Source organism: Pelodiscus sinensis, chromosome 3, assembly GCF_052426305.1.
Source record: "Pelodiscus sinensis isolate ZL-2025 chromosome 3, ASM5242630v1, whole genome shotgun sequence".
Lineage (NCBI taxonomy): Eukaryota > Metazoa > Chordata > Testudines > Trionychidae > Pelodiscus > Pelodiscus sinensis.
In genome coordinates, this window is record NC_143054.1 from 88,539,760 (window position 1) to 88,556,900 (window position 17,141).

The following is a 17,141-nucleotide window of genomic DNA, read 5'->3' on the forward strand; positions in this document are numbered from 1 at the left end:
TTGTACAGGAGCCCTCTTCAGATCAGTCCCGAGGTGACTGGCTCTGATTTGGTGAATGGTGCTGAGGCGAAAGCAACTTCCTCAACATAGGGGATTTTCCCCTTGAATGCACCAGATCTGGTATCAGCAACAATGCTGGTGGAGCAGGTGGGGACTCTAAGACACTGAATGTCCAAAAATTAGTTCAATGAGGTCCCAGGAAGACTCATAATTTTCGGAGGTGGACAGCATATCCACATCCCCCATCTGAATCCCATGATGGAGAGAGTACACTGGTATCGGACTTGATGGAATCGGTTGTGGCACAGGAGTCAGCAGTGCCAGAAAGGCATGTTGTTTTGAATGGTGCTTCAATTCAGGACGAGACCCTTTAACTTTCTTCGGCTTTGAAGTAGGGGACCTACCCCTTTTCTGCCTCTGCCACTTCTTCTGTACCAGAGAATGGGAGCAGTGCCAAGAAGTAGTCTTCTACACTGGCGATCGTCAGTGCCGGGAGGACTTCTCTGACTCCTTACACAGAGCCAGAGCACTCCACAAAGACGACAGTGTGCTGCGTAGCGTGGCAGACCAGTCCAGTCCCAAAGTCTGCAGTATTGAACAAGGATCCAGGGAAACCTCCATCAGGATATTTTGGAGGCAAAACTCTTTATCCCTGCATGTTTTCGAAATGAAGGCCCTGCAGATGTTGCACTTATGTGCTACATGGGCCACTCCCAAACATTTAAGGCAGAAGTCATGTGAATCACCTGTAGAAATAAACGTTGTGCACTCTTTGCACTACTTAAAGGTGTAGAGTCAAGGGGTGCCCCAACCCCAGAGCGGGAGAAACACAAGGAGCACTGGCAGAGAACTTATCAACTTCTAATTACTGAACTTAAGAACTATCTATAAACAATGGTTAGGGAATGAATGCTCATTTCAGGCAAGAGGTGCTAGCTCCAACAACCGTCACTGGCAGTATGAAGGAACTGAGGGAGGGGATGGTGATGCCACTCTAGGGGTCTCCCCAGCCAACCTATGGTATCCTGTTAGGGACAAGCTTTTCAACAACTGTGCATGCAGCATGCACACACCTGACTTGGAATGTACATGAGCAATCACTTGAAGAACAATAACAATTATTAAAAGCTGTTAAAAGTAATCTAGTTTGTATATAGTATTATTTTGCAGAATGAAGCTGAAGACACAGACACTAAAGGGTCTAGCCCAGACGAGGCAATAGTGAGAAGGAATTCAAGCAACAGTCATTCCTCACAACCCTTTAACCTGTCAGTTGAGTGCATATGGTGAGCCAGGGAGCATGCATGCACCAGTGGTTTCAAATACTGGTTTCAAATGCTCCTGCACTGAGCACATGATGCATAACTCACAGTTTAATACCACAGAGACCATCTTTCAAATAAGAATTACTCCTTTTCAAATTAAAATGAATCTGAAGAGGAGGAGATAGAGATAGCTGTTTTTAAATCCATGTTTCTTTGACTTCCCCTTAGATTATACTTTTGACTGGTTTTGTCATGAAAAACTAGTCCCATTTTTTGGTTTATTATTATCTTCTTGCCATTACTAACATAGGATATGTCTACACATCACAGTTAATTCGAAATAACAGCCGTTATTTAAAATTAACTTTAATAGCATCTACTCAGGCAAACCGCTATTTTGAAATAAATTCGAAATAGCGGAGAGCTTATTTCAAATTTGGTAAACCTCATTCTACAAGGAATAACGCCAAATTCGAAATAGCTAAATCAAAATAAGCGCTGTCTAGATGCTTATTTCGAAATAGGGGGCCTCCAGCCCTTCCCAGGGTGCCCTGGTGGCCACTCTAGGCCAAACCAGGAAAACTCTTCTCCTCCCCCCCCCCCCCCCAAGCCCCAGAGCCCTTAAAGGGATAGAGTCTGTTTGGCCACAGCACCTGTGCCAGCTCCAGGTCTGCCAGCCCAGAGCCCACAGGTGCTGCCCCTGACCCAGCTGCCAGCATGAGCCCGCCAGCCAGCCCTCCACCGCTCCCCAGGAGCAGTCTGGCAGCTCCAAGGAGCCTGTCAGAGGCCGGAAAAGGTGGGCGCCATCCTGGTCCAGTGCGGCGATCATGGACCTCATTGAGGTTTGGGGGAATCCTCCAACGTCCATGATCTCTGCACTATGCGCAGGAACGCAGCCATCTACAGATGGATGGCTGACAGCCTGGCCACCAAAGGCCACATGAGCACCCAGGAGCAGGTGCGCATGAAGATAAAGGAGCTGAAGCCGGCCTATGCCAGGGCCACAGGGGGAAGCTCCCAATCAGGGGCAGACCCAGACCCCTTCAGCTACTTTGAGGCCCTGGACTGCATCTCGGGGGGCCAGACAGTCTGTGCCCCCCAGGTGGTCATCGACCCTGGGGCAGAGGGCCCTGACTAGGGCACAGAGGAGAAGGATGATGATGGCCAGGAGTCACAAGAGCCTGGAAGGAGCGTGGCACTCACCCTGGACCCTCGAGGCATACCAGCAGCACTATCACTGCTGTCTTCCGAAGCCAGGGAGGCCTCGACATGTGAGTGCCATCACTGGCCCCTTATGCGGGGTTGGGAGGGGGGAGGAGAGGGAGGCCAGGGACCACGCATGTGGGCCTTGCTGAGAACGGATCATGCAGCAACCTGTGCATGTGCTGTGCCAGCCGGGGCACATGGCCCGTTACCCACACACATGTATGTATGAAGGCACTTGACATGCTCTGTACCCCAGGGAGGGACACACTGCACAATGCCCTCCCTCCACAAGCCCCCTCTACTCAGAGGAAGGACACATCCTCCCCCCCACACACACCTGCACTATATACAGCACAGGGGCATAGGTACAGTCCCAGGCGAGCTCACACTCCTGGGTATAGCAAGACATGATGGTGCGGAGACCTTCTGTCCTCACCTTGCAGAGGGGGGCTAGGCTTCACCCACTGTGTCCACAGGGATAACTGACCACCGCTCTAGTTTCTCCACAGCTGCACCAGCTGTAAGTGCAGGGCACACCAACCTGCCCAGGACAACCTCCCGCACCCGGGCCAGCAGGCGCACCCAGAACCAGGAGGGATACCAACGGCAGCACCTGGGGTTACTGCAAAGGTAAGTCCACAGTCAGGAGACTGGGTGCAGGAAGACCTCCAGCTGCGGCAGGAGAGCTTGCGGGAGCTGCATGACCAGGGTAGTGCCATCTGCAACCACCTGCAGACCATGGTGCAGAGATTGCTGCCTGCTGCCACTCCAGCCTGTGCTGCCATTACAGCTATCACGCCTCCTCCCACTCCTGCTCCCTCTCCCGCTTCTTTCTCCCCCCCAGGGACGCCGAGGCCTCTGCACCCACAATCTCCAGTACTTGCTGCCAGGCTTGCAGCAAGACATCCAAAATGAACACCAGAGTGCCCTGAGGCAGCTCTGGCTCCATGGTGCCCAGTGCTGTGGTGTCCTGAGTCAGGGAAACAAAGCAATCAGAGAAAAAAAATGCTTTGCTGTCCCTCAGCTAGGTAGGCAAGCAAGCAGGAAAACCTGAGAACCGGCTGTCCAGAGGGGTCCCTTTAAGCACAAGCCTCAGATAGCCTCAGACAGCAGCCACACAAAGCAACTACTGACCTGATGCCCTGCTGGAACCAGTTTCAGCTGCCCTTAAATGCGATTCCACGTCCAATCGGTGTAGACACGCTATTTCGAAATATCAAAACACTATTTCTAAATGCATTTTATGTGTAGACGCGTTATTTTGAAATAACTTATTCTGAATTAACTATTTTGAAATAAGATATTTCGAAATAACGCTGTAGTGTAAACATACCCAGGATGACTGCTGGAGATCATAAGGAATACAATTCCTAGGCCCTAAACACTTTTTGTACATGAGAAGCCCTAACAATGTAGAACAGCAACTGCCTCTTATCCCATTGTCATCAGTATCCAAACCATGCTGAAAAAAAAGGGAGGGGGCACTGTGATGCATGGAAAGGGAAGAAAAGATTTCTAAACACTTTCTGCACTACTGGGGACTAACACTACACAACTCTTTGTTCTCGTATTATTAAACATTCCTGAAACATCTCAGGTTTATATATGGTTGCATGGGGCAGCAAATGAAGTAAAAATTTTAAATGAATCAACATGTTCCATAGAATCTCTATGTAAAGTAATTCCATGCTCTAATAAGAATATAACAATAGGGATCTATTATCAACCACCTGACCAGGACAGTGATAGTGACTATGAAATGCTAAGGGAGATTAGAGAGGCTATCAAAATAAGGACTATATAATAGTGGAGGATTTCAATTATCCCCATACTGACTGGGTACGTTGCCTCAGAACGAAATGCAGAGATCAAATTTTCTTGATACCTTAAATGACTGCTTCTTGGAAAAGCTGGTACAGAAACGCACAAGGGGAGAGGCAATTATCGATTTAGTCCTGAGTGGAGTGCAGGATCTGGTCAAGAGGTAAATATAACGGGACTGCTTGGAAATAGTGACCATAATATAACAACATTTAACATTCCTGTGGTGGGAAGAACAGCTCAGCATCCGAACACTGTGGCATTTAATTTCAGAAAGGGGAACTATGCAAAAATGAGGACCCCCAACATCCTCGGATCCCTTCTTCCTGAGGACAGGCTGCGGTGGGGGTCGGGCAGGTCTCTCTTTGCCCCAAGGGGCCGTACTGCTCCTTCTTATAAGCTCTCTGCTCCTCTCCCTTTTCACAGGGTGCTAATGCCTAGGGTTGCCAGGTGTCCGGTACTGACCCGGACACTCCAGTATTTTCGCCTCCTGTCTGTTAAAAAAATTCAGAAAATACCGGACACCTGAAATGTCCAGTATTTTCTGATTTTTCTTCCTGGCCAGGAAGTAAAAATACTGGACACCTGGCAACCCTACAAACACTCAGCCCCCGGCCTTCCTCCCCACCCCAGTCCTACAGACCCCCTGCTTACCAGGTTCCTGCGTTTTGGCTTGAACAAGAACAGAAAATGGCTGCCGGCAAAAAGCCTAAAGACCAAAGGGAAACAATGCCTCCCCTGGGTCTTAGTGCTCAACCGCTCCCCTGTTCCTGTACTCGTTCTGAAAAGGGCCATGCTGTTTTAATGCTGTTTTATTTTTTTATTTTAATTTTTTTCCTTAAGTCTCAGAGGTATTGTTAGCTGATTGTAATTGATTTGAAGATTGATTAGGTATAGCTGTAAACCACTTGAGTTTTAGATGTGGCACAAGTTCTCCCTTCTATATTTGGTACTTAGTTTATATTTCCTTAACTATTTGTGTTAATTGTTTTTCATGCATTCAAACCACAATTAGAAAGTAGCCTATTTCTATAAGAACAATAAGGTAGAGATTTAAGGTACATTTCCCACTCTTGAAAAAGAGCTTTGTGTGAGCTGGAAATCTTGTCTCTGTCACCAATAGAAGTTGGTCCAATAAAAAACACTACCTCACCGCCTTGTCTCTTTAAAAGCATGTCTGTATTAGGAAAATTATTTCGAAATAATAACTCCCCGTCTTCATCAGCAACCTCCAGCGCAAGGCCAAGCAGGCCACCAAGCTCCTCCAGGGAGACCCCGAGGAAATTTGTCAGGAAAGGTCAGCCTCCAGGTACTGGCCCCCAGTCGGCGGGGGGGGGGGGGAACGAGGCGGGGATGTCCAGGGCTGTGGGTTGGGAGTGAGGGGCACTGGCAGGGCTGTGGGTCAGGAGTGAGGGGCACTAGCAGATGGGGGGCAGGGATGGGCTGGCTGTGGGAGCTGTTGGTCAGAAGTGAGGGGTGCTTGTCCATAGGAAGCGCCTGGAGAGGGCCAAGCCCTCAATTGGATTGAGCTCTCAAACAGATTATGTTCCGGTACAACAATTGATGCATTACAGCAACATCTACTAAATTCAGAAATTCTACGTTGGCAAGCTATGTTGGAACGTTTACTGGCAATCATTAATTTCCTAGCCAAACAGTGCCTCGCATTCCGTGGATCCTCGGACATTTTATATGAGAATAACAATGGAAATTTCTTGAAATGGGTTGAATTATTGGCAAAATTTGATAGTGTTATGGGTGAGCATGTACGAAGAATGAAAAATGTAGAGATTCACACCCATTATTTGGGAAAAATACACAAAATGATTTAATACAATTAATTTCTAATGGAGTGCATAATGAAATTTTATCGGATTTGAAACACGCCAAATATTACTCAATTATAGTTGATTGTACTCAAGATCTGAGCAAAACCGAACAAATCAGGAGAGATTTACGATGCACTATTCAAAATAAGCCAGGACTTGTCATATGATCCTTCATTTCGACATGAAGCTGAAACATTGGCTCAAAAAATGATGCAATTTCAATTTTCATGTTGCAAAGTGATTTGGCATAATATTCTAAATCAAATTAATTTGGCCAACAAAGTTATGCAGAACATAAGTATTAGAACGGTATTTTTTAAAAGTATTCCAGCATTTTATTCAAAATCGCCTTTGCTTCGGATATGTCTAATAGACATATCTGAAGCAAAGACGATTTTGAATAAAATGCTGGAATATTTTTAAAAATACCGTTCCGATGAAGAATTTGAAGAAACTGTCAAAGAACCAACAATAATAGCAGAAGATCTTGATTTTGAACCGACGTTTGCACCTCAACAATTAGTCCTCAAAAAAAACCAAGACAGTCATGTTATGAGGCTCATGATGATCCTATTCTTGATCCAAAAGAAAGGTTTAAAGGTGAGTGTTTCTATTGTATTTTGGATGTAGCTATAACTTCCATTGAAGACAGATTTGATCAGTTACATGGTCTTTGTGAAATTTTTGAATTATACGATATTGGAAATATTAAATATCAGTTTTTTAAAGTCCTCATGAAGCACTGTCAGGACCTACATTTAGTGCTCAGTAGTGATAACGCTGCTGACACTGATGGAGTAGAATTGTATGATGAATTAATAGTTTTATCTGACGTAGTAAGTCCTAAAACGTCTCTAAAAGTATTAGAATTCATAGCAAGAAATGATTTTTTCACTCCAAACACTGCTAGAGCATTACGCATTCTTTTAACATTACCAGTAATGTTTGTAATTGTGATTTTTGTTAATATTAAATTGTTTTATTTCACTAACTACAAATTTTCTCTTTTCTTTTTTTAAAAATTTTAAACAGTCAAAAAAACAAAACAATAAAAAAACCATCGCAAAGTGCAAATGTGTGTAAAAGCCAACAAAAAAAGGGGGGGGTGAGAGCGGCCAAAAATTTTTTTGCTTGGGGCAGCAAAAAACCTAGAGCTGGCCCTGGTGAAAGCCTTCTATGATCCAAAGGAGTCCGTGGGTAGCCCTGAGTGACATTGAGGGATCATCTAGTGTTCCTCCTGGGCAGCAGAGTGCTTGCTAATCAGTTACAGGTCCTAGGTCACAGCTCTTCTTCCATCCGATACCGTAATATTCAACTTACCTGTTTGTTAGGGGAACTTTCCTATCTTCTTTTCTTCTATTTTGAGGGGTGTTGGATTTCTAACTGGTGTACTGGGGTTTTTACTGTTGTTTTGTATAGTTATATGCTGTGTACTGTTCCAAATTCTTTTAATAGATTTGTTAAAGATACCTGAGTTGTGTTTTCATTGGGCAATTATCCACTGGTGACAGATACAGTGTTGGGACCCCTGCTCTTCTGGTGTCAGGAACAAACTCCAACCAGATCCTAGTTTTAAATTTAATCATTACTGAGTTTCTGGGTAACACCTCAGCATGCACAAAAGCATGTTGGGACCATGAGCACTGAGCTCGAGGAAAACGCTCTATCAGTGCCACTGAATGCCGTGCTGATGAGGGTGATAAAGTTGGTGTTGGTGTCGGTGAGAAAGTTGGTTCTGGGCTATCAGCTCTGGGCGGTGTTCAGTTCGACTTGGAATGGGTCTTAGCACAAGAGGTTTACTCAGTGCTGATGGTGCAGGCACGATGGAAGACTGATCCAGCTCACGTGACTTCGTCGGTGCTAGCACTGTGGCAGGCACCGATACTAATGATCCTGAGGTAATCTCTGATGAGAGATATGAGGTCCATCTACAGCCGAGGGCAGCAATGAACGAACTGAAGGGGGGTCAGGCCACACGTGAAGCACAAGGCGAAAACAGAACGAGGTGTCTCATGAACGTGCATGTGCACATGCACAGCTCTACCAGCTACCATGGAAAATTCCGACCTGCGGCACCAGGGCAGCCTGACACCTACAATGGAGCACCCCAGGGACACTACTCAAAGAAGAACTTACACTATGTAAGTTATGAAATTAGTTTGCTTAGTCTAAATTCTGAGCATTCTCACCAAGTTGAATATTCATGAATGACCAATCAAGAACTATTTGCTGAAAAAAAATTACCAATATTTTCTCATCATTAATACATCTGAGGATATTGCAAACAGCTCACAGATAACCAAACAGGCAAATTCCACATAAGGAATTATTCATTATAAATTTTTCACCAAGTTCTAGTATACTATAAAATCTTAAAATGATTTCTGTATATACTTTAAACCCACAACGGACTACAGGTTATGACTCCCTAAATTGGGACTCTCTAGTCCGGCAACATCTGTGGACTGGCAGGAGTCCTGTGGATGGGGCTTGGGCAGTGCAGGGAGTCCAGCAGCACAAGGGGCACAGGTGGTGTGGGGAGCTCCAGTGATTTGTATAGAGCTGCTCTCTGTAGCAATGCGCTACTTAGGGAGAACTTAGGGTTCTGCTGGTAGAACATCGCTACAGGGAGCAGCTCTGTACAAGACACTGGTGGTGCAGCCAGGTGCATGACATGGGCTCAGGCGATCTGGGGAGTCCCATGTAGCAAGGGGGAGCCCTGAGGCAGGGGGTTCTGGTGGCATAAGGAGTCCTGCAGCAGGGGCTCAGGTGATGCAGTCAGGAGCACGGCAGGGGCTTAGGCAGTGCAGGAAGCTCCATGGAGTGGCTAGGAGCCCTGTGGCAGGGGACTCAGGTGGCATACCTGGGAGTCCCAGGGCTGAGGGGTCCAACTAGGGCTGGCAGCACAGCTGGGTGAAGGCAGTGGGTGTTGCTGGGGCGAGAAGCAGTCGGCGGATACCCAGAAGGCCAGTGACAGGGGACCTCCCCTGGTCCAGCAAATTTCCTTATTCAGTACCAGCCAAGTCCCAAGAGTGCTGGACCACAGAGATCCAACCTGTACTCACTTAACATACATTCCACACTGATTTTCAATGAAGGAATCAACTGCTATAAACTCTATTTCATATACCAGTAGGCTCTGCAAACAGACACAAATCAAGAACACAATACACAAGAAATCCTGTAGCTAAAATATATTGTTTTACCCCAGCTGCCAGACAAGATTATGTATATATGTCCCATGTATCACCACCTAAAATTAATCACAAGGTTAATCTTGAAGTTTGAATAAGAAATAAATTCTAAACAGAGTTCTTCAGAATTGCTGGTATACAAAGCCACACAATTAAAAATAAATTAACTCATTTGGCCACAAATGGTTCCAATAATATAAATTCCAGATTATTCATAAGATTTCATTCTGAGAAAAGAATGAAAATAAACTGCATGTTTATTTGGCATCTGAAACGTTAATATATGTAGTACCTTGTCTAACATCAGTTTTCCTAGTAGCTTCTGAAAGATAGCACCTTGGCAAGGGGTACGATGAAAACATTGGCCAGGGATATGGATCAGTGCCCTAGAAAAAAAAAACCATAAACTCATATTAGAAGATAAATTAATAGCAGTTTACACAACTCATATGTAATACACTCTCTTACTGGGTATTGTTCATTGTCCCATGTAGCCCTCAGACCACTTATAGAGAGAAAGAATGAGTTTGCTCTATGACTTTAACAGAGCACCAGCCTGTTACAAGCTGTTTACAAGCAGTAAAGCAAGGCTCATACACTAAGCTCCAGAGGTCCCAGGTTCAATTCTGCCTCTCAACACTATATATGCACATAGTGAAGCTTGCTTATTGTATATTTAATCTGCAACAGATTTGCCAAAATTATTGACACTACAATTTACCAATATGATTTTCTACAATTAAAATAACAAATATGTAATTCAGTAAGTATTTGAGCCAGAAGATTTTACCAACTTGCTCTGGTAACTATTGTTAAGAACTTTGATTTTACTATTTTGTTCACTGAAAGGGAAATTGTAGCTTTTAAAAGAAATACTGTATTTCCAATTTATTTTATTGATCTAGTTGCCTTTTCTGTGCTGACAGTAATTTCCATCTTCTCCTTACAAGAATGACAATCAGTAGAAAATCATAGCACTTAACCAAAGAACCTACTTAATAAACACTGCACTGTGACAATACTGATGAGAGCTACAGGTATTTGATAGTGCCGATGAAATGTAAACAGGCATATATTTGACATGGCAGTTCCATCCAGGCCAGTGGGGTCACACTAGCAGGGCAAATTCCATACCTACCCATGGCGTGCAGTTTGTGGGGAACATACTCTCATTCCCCTACCAAACTATTCCTGTAGGTAAAACCATCTAATAAAAAGAAGACATTACAGATACAAATCCATTAAAGATCTTTAAAAAAATCATTTCCACAGTTAAAGAAACAGATTTATATTAAAAAAAAAACTTTACATGAACATGACATTACCTCAGCACTTAATACCACCCCACCATCTTTGTGATGCAAATCTCTTTTTCTACAATGGAAAGCGTTAACACTCTTTATATGCAGGCAATTGTCTCTTGATACTAAATAACATTTATATTGTGAATTAGCAGTAAGAAAACATAAGTACTAGAACCAACACAAAAACAACTAAAACTTTTCCTTCTAACCTTATTTAGTACTCTTTGAGGCAAAATCCGTTCCATTGGTCCTCCCAAAAGATTTATCCTAACAAGAACATGGTTTCTCTCTACCGATAGTCCATCAATTATAAAATTTCTGAAAAAAAAAACAACCGAACAAATGGAATCTATCTCTCAGAAAATATTCAGGAATGCTAGTAATTCTAGGGGCACTATATAATCAAAGAACTAGATTGTGACTAGGAATATATATTTGTGTAAAGAAAACTCTATAAAATAGATTCCAGGATTGTCACTCTAAGACTCGAAAGGCTGTGAAGTAAGCTTGAATCAACAGCAACAAGCATGGCTGAGACTTCTTTTGGTTGAGAACATCACACCAGGTTTAGTCATCACTGGGATCTGTAGATTGTGTCTAAGTTCACAGACATTTTGACTTTATGAATTATATCTATGTGACTTCAAAGCAGCCATCTATTTCATGCCAAGCATCTTAAATCATTGAATTATCAGGGGTAATTAGATCAATCGCCACCTTAAAGCTAATTTGCATGCAAGAATTTCATTGGCTGTAGGAGACTAAGCAGACGGTGAATTATCTGTCACAACTGCCATATGTAACACACCCACACAACAACAAAACCAGCACACACAATAATCCCAAATCCTCTTGACAACATACACCCCTCACTTGCAACCCACACAAACGAACACAAATTTCCCAGCATAGCCCTCCAGAGACAAAACAACACATCCAGCACATGTAATACAGGCAGTCCCCGGGTTACGTACAAGATAGGGACTGTAGGTTTGTTCTTAAGTTGAATCTGTATGTAAGTCGGAACTGGCATCAGCCGCTGCTGAAACTGATCAGTTTCAACAGCGGCTGAATCTGGATGCCAGTTCTGACTTACATACGGATTCAACTTAAGAAACCCAGGCGTCCCCAAGTCAGCTGCTGCTGAAACTGATCAGCAGCTGATTCCAGGAGGCCCGGGGAAGAGCAACTCTGCCTCGGGCTTCCTGTAGTCAGCCCCTGGTCAGTTTCAGCAGCGGCTGACTTGGGGACGCCTGGGGCAGAGCAGCTGGGGTGCTGCTGAGTTGCTCCAGTAGCGCCGCTCCTCGGCGCTACTGGAGCAACCCAGCAGCACCCCAGCTGCTCTGCCCCAGGCGTCCTGATTCAGCCACTGCTGAAACTGACCAGCAGCGGCTGAATCAGGACGCCTGGGGCAGAGCAGCTGGGGTGCTGCCGGGTTGGTACAGTAGCGCCGAGGAGCGGCGCTGCGGGACCAACCCGGCAGCGCCCCAGCTGCTCTACCCCAGGCGTAGGCAAGAAAAGCCTGGTCTGCTGGGGGGAGGGGCACTAGGTGCACTCCCCCCCCCCAGCAGACCAGGGAGACGCGGGTGGCGGGACCGCCCGCGTCCTCCACGGCTTTGCTCCGTCTCCATCACGGCTTTTGCTCCGCTGCGGGCGTGCTCCGTGGCTTTGCTCCGCGTCTCCCTGATCTGCTGGGGGGGGGGCTCCCCCCCCAGCAGACCAGGGAGACGCGGAGCAGCTTTACTCGCCCCGGAGGATGGGGGCGGCGGGACTGCAGTGCATCTGGGCGTCCCGCCGCTCCAGTCCTCCGGGGCGAGAAAAGCCCCGTTCGTAACTGCGGATCCGACATAAGTCGGGTCCGCGTAACTCAGGGACTGCCTGTATCCTCAAATGCACACAGACCTACACTGCAATGTATGCAACTCTCTTTCATCACCAACACAAATAAACAGAAGCCTATGAAACAACACACTCTACACTCTTCACACCAGAAACTTGAGTAGCAAAGCCATTTTGACTTTATGAATTACACCCATGCCACAGCATGGGTTTTCAGCTACTATTTGGGTACTAAGAACAATTCTCACATTCCTTAGATCAGGAATGGGCAAAATACGGCTTGCGGGCCAGATCCGGTCTGACAGGATGCCAGATCTGGCACCTGGCTCAGTGGGACTGCTGAGCAGGCTCCCTGCCATTCCTGACACCACACACTGCTCAAAGTGGCTGGCTGTGGGAGCCATGTACTTCTCTGAGTGCCATAAGCTGGGATTGAGGGGTGGAAAGAGGCATTGTGAACTGCCTCCTGCCCCAGCACAATCTCACAGCTTCCTGGGACATGTTTGCGGCAGAGATAGTGCACAAAGTACTCCCCTTCCCCTCCCCCCACCCACACACCTGGAGCTAATGGCACTCAGAGAAGCTTCTGGTCCCTGTAGCTGGCTGCTTTGAGTGGCGTGTGGGAATGCAGAAGGCAGGAAGACTGTTTGAGGGATCTGCTGAGCTTCTGGCCAAGAGCAGCTTAGGTAAGGGCCTCCCAGACACAGTATGTACTAGTCATCCCACCTTCTCCTTTCCTCTGATCCCTGCCTCCTGTACCATTGTCCAAGGTCACAACCCAAAATCTCTTAATTCCTGCTCCTTCACCCATACCTCCTCCCAGACCCTGCACCTAATTCCCTGCGTCAGGTCACAACTCAAACCCCCGCATCCCTACCCCATGTCACGACCCTCTCCTACAACCTGCATCCCCCTCATACACTCCTCCTCCAGGTCAGACTCCTTTCCAAAACTCAACCCCCTTCCTAGACCCTACACCCTAATCTCCTGCCCTAGGTCACAGCCCAAACTCCTGCAGACCCTCCTCCACTAGGTCAGAACCCCCTCACAGATCCTGTACCCCCTCCTATGCACTTCCTTCAAATCAGAATCCTCTCTTGCTTTCATGCCTGTATCCCTTGCTGGACCTTGCTTCTCCTCCTGCATCCCAATCCCTTACACCAAATTCCCTTCTACACCCAACCTTCATCCCAGACCCTGCACCCCCTTCATTAATATCATGGAGGAGTGTGGCTCTTTACCATTTACCAATTTTTTGGAGTAGCTTCCATCAAAAACTGTTGCCCACCTGTGCCTAAGATGATTAAAGAAACCTGAGAACTTGGGAATGTAAGAATAAGTGGACTCTGCATGCCTACTTCCTACCTGATGCAGATGAAAAGCCAGCAAGTGAGTTGGGATGAAGAATTTGGGGGTCCCTTAGTTATACTTGCCAACTCAGTGGCTAGAGCACCTAACCCCAAAGAGGGGTTCTAAAATTTGTTGCTTATTTAGATCTGAAGAAAATTACAACTCCAGGAACAAAGAAAAGCTTGGAGGGCATAGTGATTCAGAGTTTACATGCCATCCCTTGTCCAAAGTTTTGCCCAAAGTCACAATCTAGCCCAAAATAAAATTGTTTTAGAAAGAAAAAAAAGACTTTTCACAGATGAAATCTGCAATAAGTACAGTGTGTGGCCATTATTTACACAGATAACAAACCCTGCCTCAAGTGGTATGCACCAGTAAAGGATCTAGACAGGAGACTAACCAGAGCCTCAGTTCTATACTCATCAGATTTGTAAACACTGTGACAAGTTCTTAATGTGCAACTTACTGAGAAATAACTTCTAATTTTTGCAGTGTTTCATCACTTTATGCTGTGTGAGGCTGCACAGTAAGCCTCTCTTTAAGAAGAATGTGGTCTATTCACACAAGATAATTGTACTTTGATAATTAACAATTAGAAGTCATAAGAGAAGGGAGAATGGCTAACGTTACAAAGAGGGAAATTCAAGGTGTATGTAATGTCCTTAATAAAATAACTTGAAAATCACATTTCTATCTGAAAATGCTGCACCAATTATTATTACAAGTAGACTTTAAGATTGTTGTACATTAAATAAACTAGAGCCAACATATTTCCTTTTTCAGATTGTTAATTTTGTATTTTTTATTATTAAAGATCAATCTGGCAAACATGAATATAAGTAATTTCACATATATTAGGCATCTAATTGGTATCAGCTGAAATATTTGTATGAGTAAAGCTATTTAAATATATAAGTATTTGCTGGACTGAGTTTAAATAACATCATATTTATACTGATAATTTCTTACCCAGGTCCTTCAGAAGTTTCTACAATGTTCTCCTTCTGGGCATTTAGAAGCACTTGTGATACTTTATATTGAGACTCCAAAAGTATAAGTGTATCTAGATCACAGCACAGCACACTTAACAGCCTGTATAAGGACACAAACATTGAAATTACAGCATGATTTAGGAATCTATAAATACAGACTAAGGCAGACCAGGATAAGCATATAAGATTTCAAAGTTTAAAAAAATGATTTAAAATATACGTGTTAGATTTACAATTTTGCATAATGGCTTTCAGTACTCCCGCTATAAAAACTGTTACAGCATCTATGTTTTTAAAAATCTAGAAATAACTAGGAGACAAAGCATCCCATTATACCCCTTTAATAATTAGTCTGTTTTCTCAGGGTCATATCACTAGTCACTAAGGATGTTAAGGACTAGTCACTATCCAATGAGTAAATGCTTATCAGATAGTTGAGTTGACTGATCGCTTCCCTCCCGCCCTTGCTGCCTCTATCAGATAGAGGCAGCAAAGGGGGAGAAAGAGGGAATACTTCAAAGTGGCAGTGCCGCACGGAGCCTGGGGTACACCGCCGCAGCGTTTCAAAGCGGCAGTGCCACGCGGAGCTGACTCTGGGCTCCATGCTGTGCTGCCCATTTGAAACGCTGCCACAGTGTTTCAAAGCGGCAGTGCCGCATGGAGCTCATGTGAGCACTGGTGCTTTGAAATGCGCAAGAGCCCCTTTTGGGGACTCTTGTACATTTCAAAGCTGGCACGCCGCATGCAGCCTAGTGCCAGACGGAAGTCCCCTGGGCTCTTGTGCATTTCAAAGTGGAAGAGCCCACGTGGAGCTTCCCGTGGGCTCTGAGCTGCATGCAGAGTTCTAATTTTGAAATGCAGAAGTGCCTGTTGACTAGTTGAGTAGTCAGTGGAAATTCTATCGACTTCTTGACTAGTAAATTAATCGATATTTAACATCCTTACTAGATACTAGCTCCCTACAGATTTAAAATTTATATTAAACTGGAAAAAACATTAACAAACATATGCTGGTCAGCTTGGTCTGCTGACTGTACCTCACCAAAACAAAGATGATGTGGAATTAATAAGACAATCAATGTACTGAAGTGTCAACACTGTCTAAGCTAGTGAAGTAACGGCTAATTAAGTTCCATTGAAAAAGATTCAAGATAAAAATCCCAATTTATATTTTTTTACTGTACGTACTGTTCAGTCAAATTTTATGCAAAGATCAAAGACAACAAAAGATTCTGCATGCAATTAAAACAATGAATCCATTTTTTTATATCAGAACATTTTGGAAGGTAAAAGTAATAACCTCCAGAACACATAGCAGCAAGCCAAGCACAATTTTCTTGTACATCATCGGGCAAAGTTAATAATGTTAATGTTGTCTTTCTAGCTTGACATTATCTGATGCACAATCTGAGGTATCATCAAGAAATTGTAATGTTTTCTATATTTTTGCCTAGAAATGAGGTTACTGTAACACACTGGTCACCAACGAGTGGATCGGGATCTACCGGTAGATCTTGGAGCCTCTGACAGGTGATCCTGACTGATTTGGCTGAGAAGCAATCAAGTGCTGGCACTTCAGTTGCCCCTCCACACACTATCCTGCTGCTTCTACTTTCTGCCTTGCAGCTGCCCTCCGGGAGACTCCTGCTTGCTGTGCAGGGTGCACTGATGTCAGGGTGTCCCTCCTCCCCCCACTTGTGTACCCTATCTCCACACAGAGAAAAGGGGATGGAGGGAGCTTAGCAATAAAAATCTCTGTCACTCTCACACACTGGGGTTGTGTCTAGACTGCATCCCTTTTTCGTAAAAGGGATGCAAATTAGACATATCACAATTGCAAATGAAGCGGGGATTTAAATCCCCCCCGCTTCATTAACATAAAAATGGCTGCCGCTTTTTTCCAGCTCAGAGCTTTGCTGGATAAAATCCCTCATTTTAAGAGGGATAAGGGATCTTTCGGAAAAGGCTTTATTTTACGAAAGATCTGCATCTAGACTGGCGCTTTTTTCCGGCAAAGCTCAAGCCAGAAAAAAGCAGCAGCCATTTTTATGCTAATGAAGCGGGGGGGGGGGGGATTTACGAAAAAGGGATGCAGTCTAGACACAGGCTGGGGGTATGTCTGAAAGAAGCCTGCAGTCTAGACATAGCCTGAGCGTGTCTGTCATTCTCACAAACACACACTGTCCTTCACTCTCATTTCAAGGAGGGCAAAGGTATTTGGGTTTGAGGTAGATCTTACATTGCACTTAAATTGAAAACGTGATCTCGTAGTTAAAAGGGTTGGAGACCACTTCTAAAACATCACATGAAAAAGTGGAAAAATTGCCCTATTTATGGAAAA

General features: G+C 44.8%; 1 protein-coding gene across 8 annotated transcripts in view; it reads right to left on the minus strand.

Moving 5' to 3' along the window:
- Positions 1-17,141, minus strand: part of TBC1D32 (TBC1 domain family member 32) — a 210,858-nt gene that overhangs the window by 95,062 nt on the left and 98,655 nt on the right. For all 8 annotated transcript variants that reach the window (XR_012902654.2, XM_014577943.4, XM_075924062.2 and 5 more), the window contains 3 exons: positions 14,778-14,900; positions 10,829-10,937; positions 9,608-9,701 (listed from right to left, as the gene is read on the minus strand). Coding sequence is in view for 7 of the 8 variants with exons in the window: in XM_014577943.4 (XP_014433429.3) it covers positions 9,608-9,701; positions 10,829-10,937; positions 14,778-14,900 (326 nt within the window). In the remaining variant the exon portion in view is untranslated. The remainder of the gene's footprint in view (positions 1-9,607; positions 9,702-10,828; positions 10,938-14,777; positions 14,901-17,141) is intronic.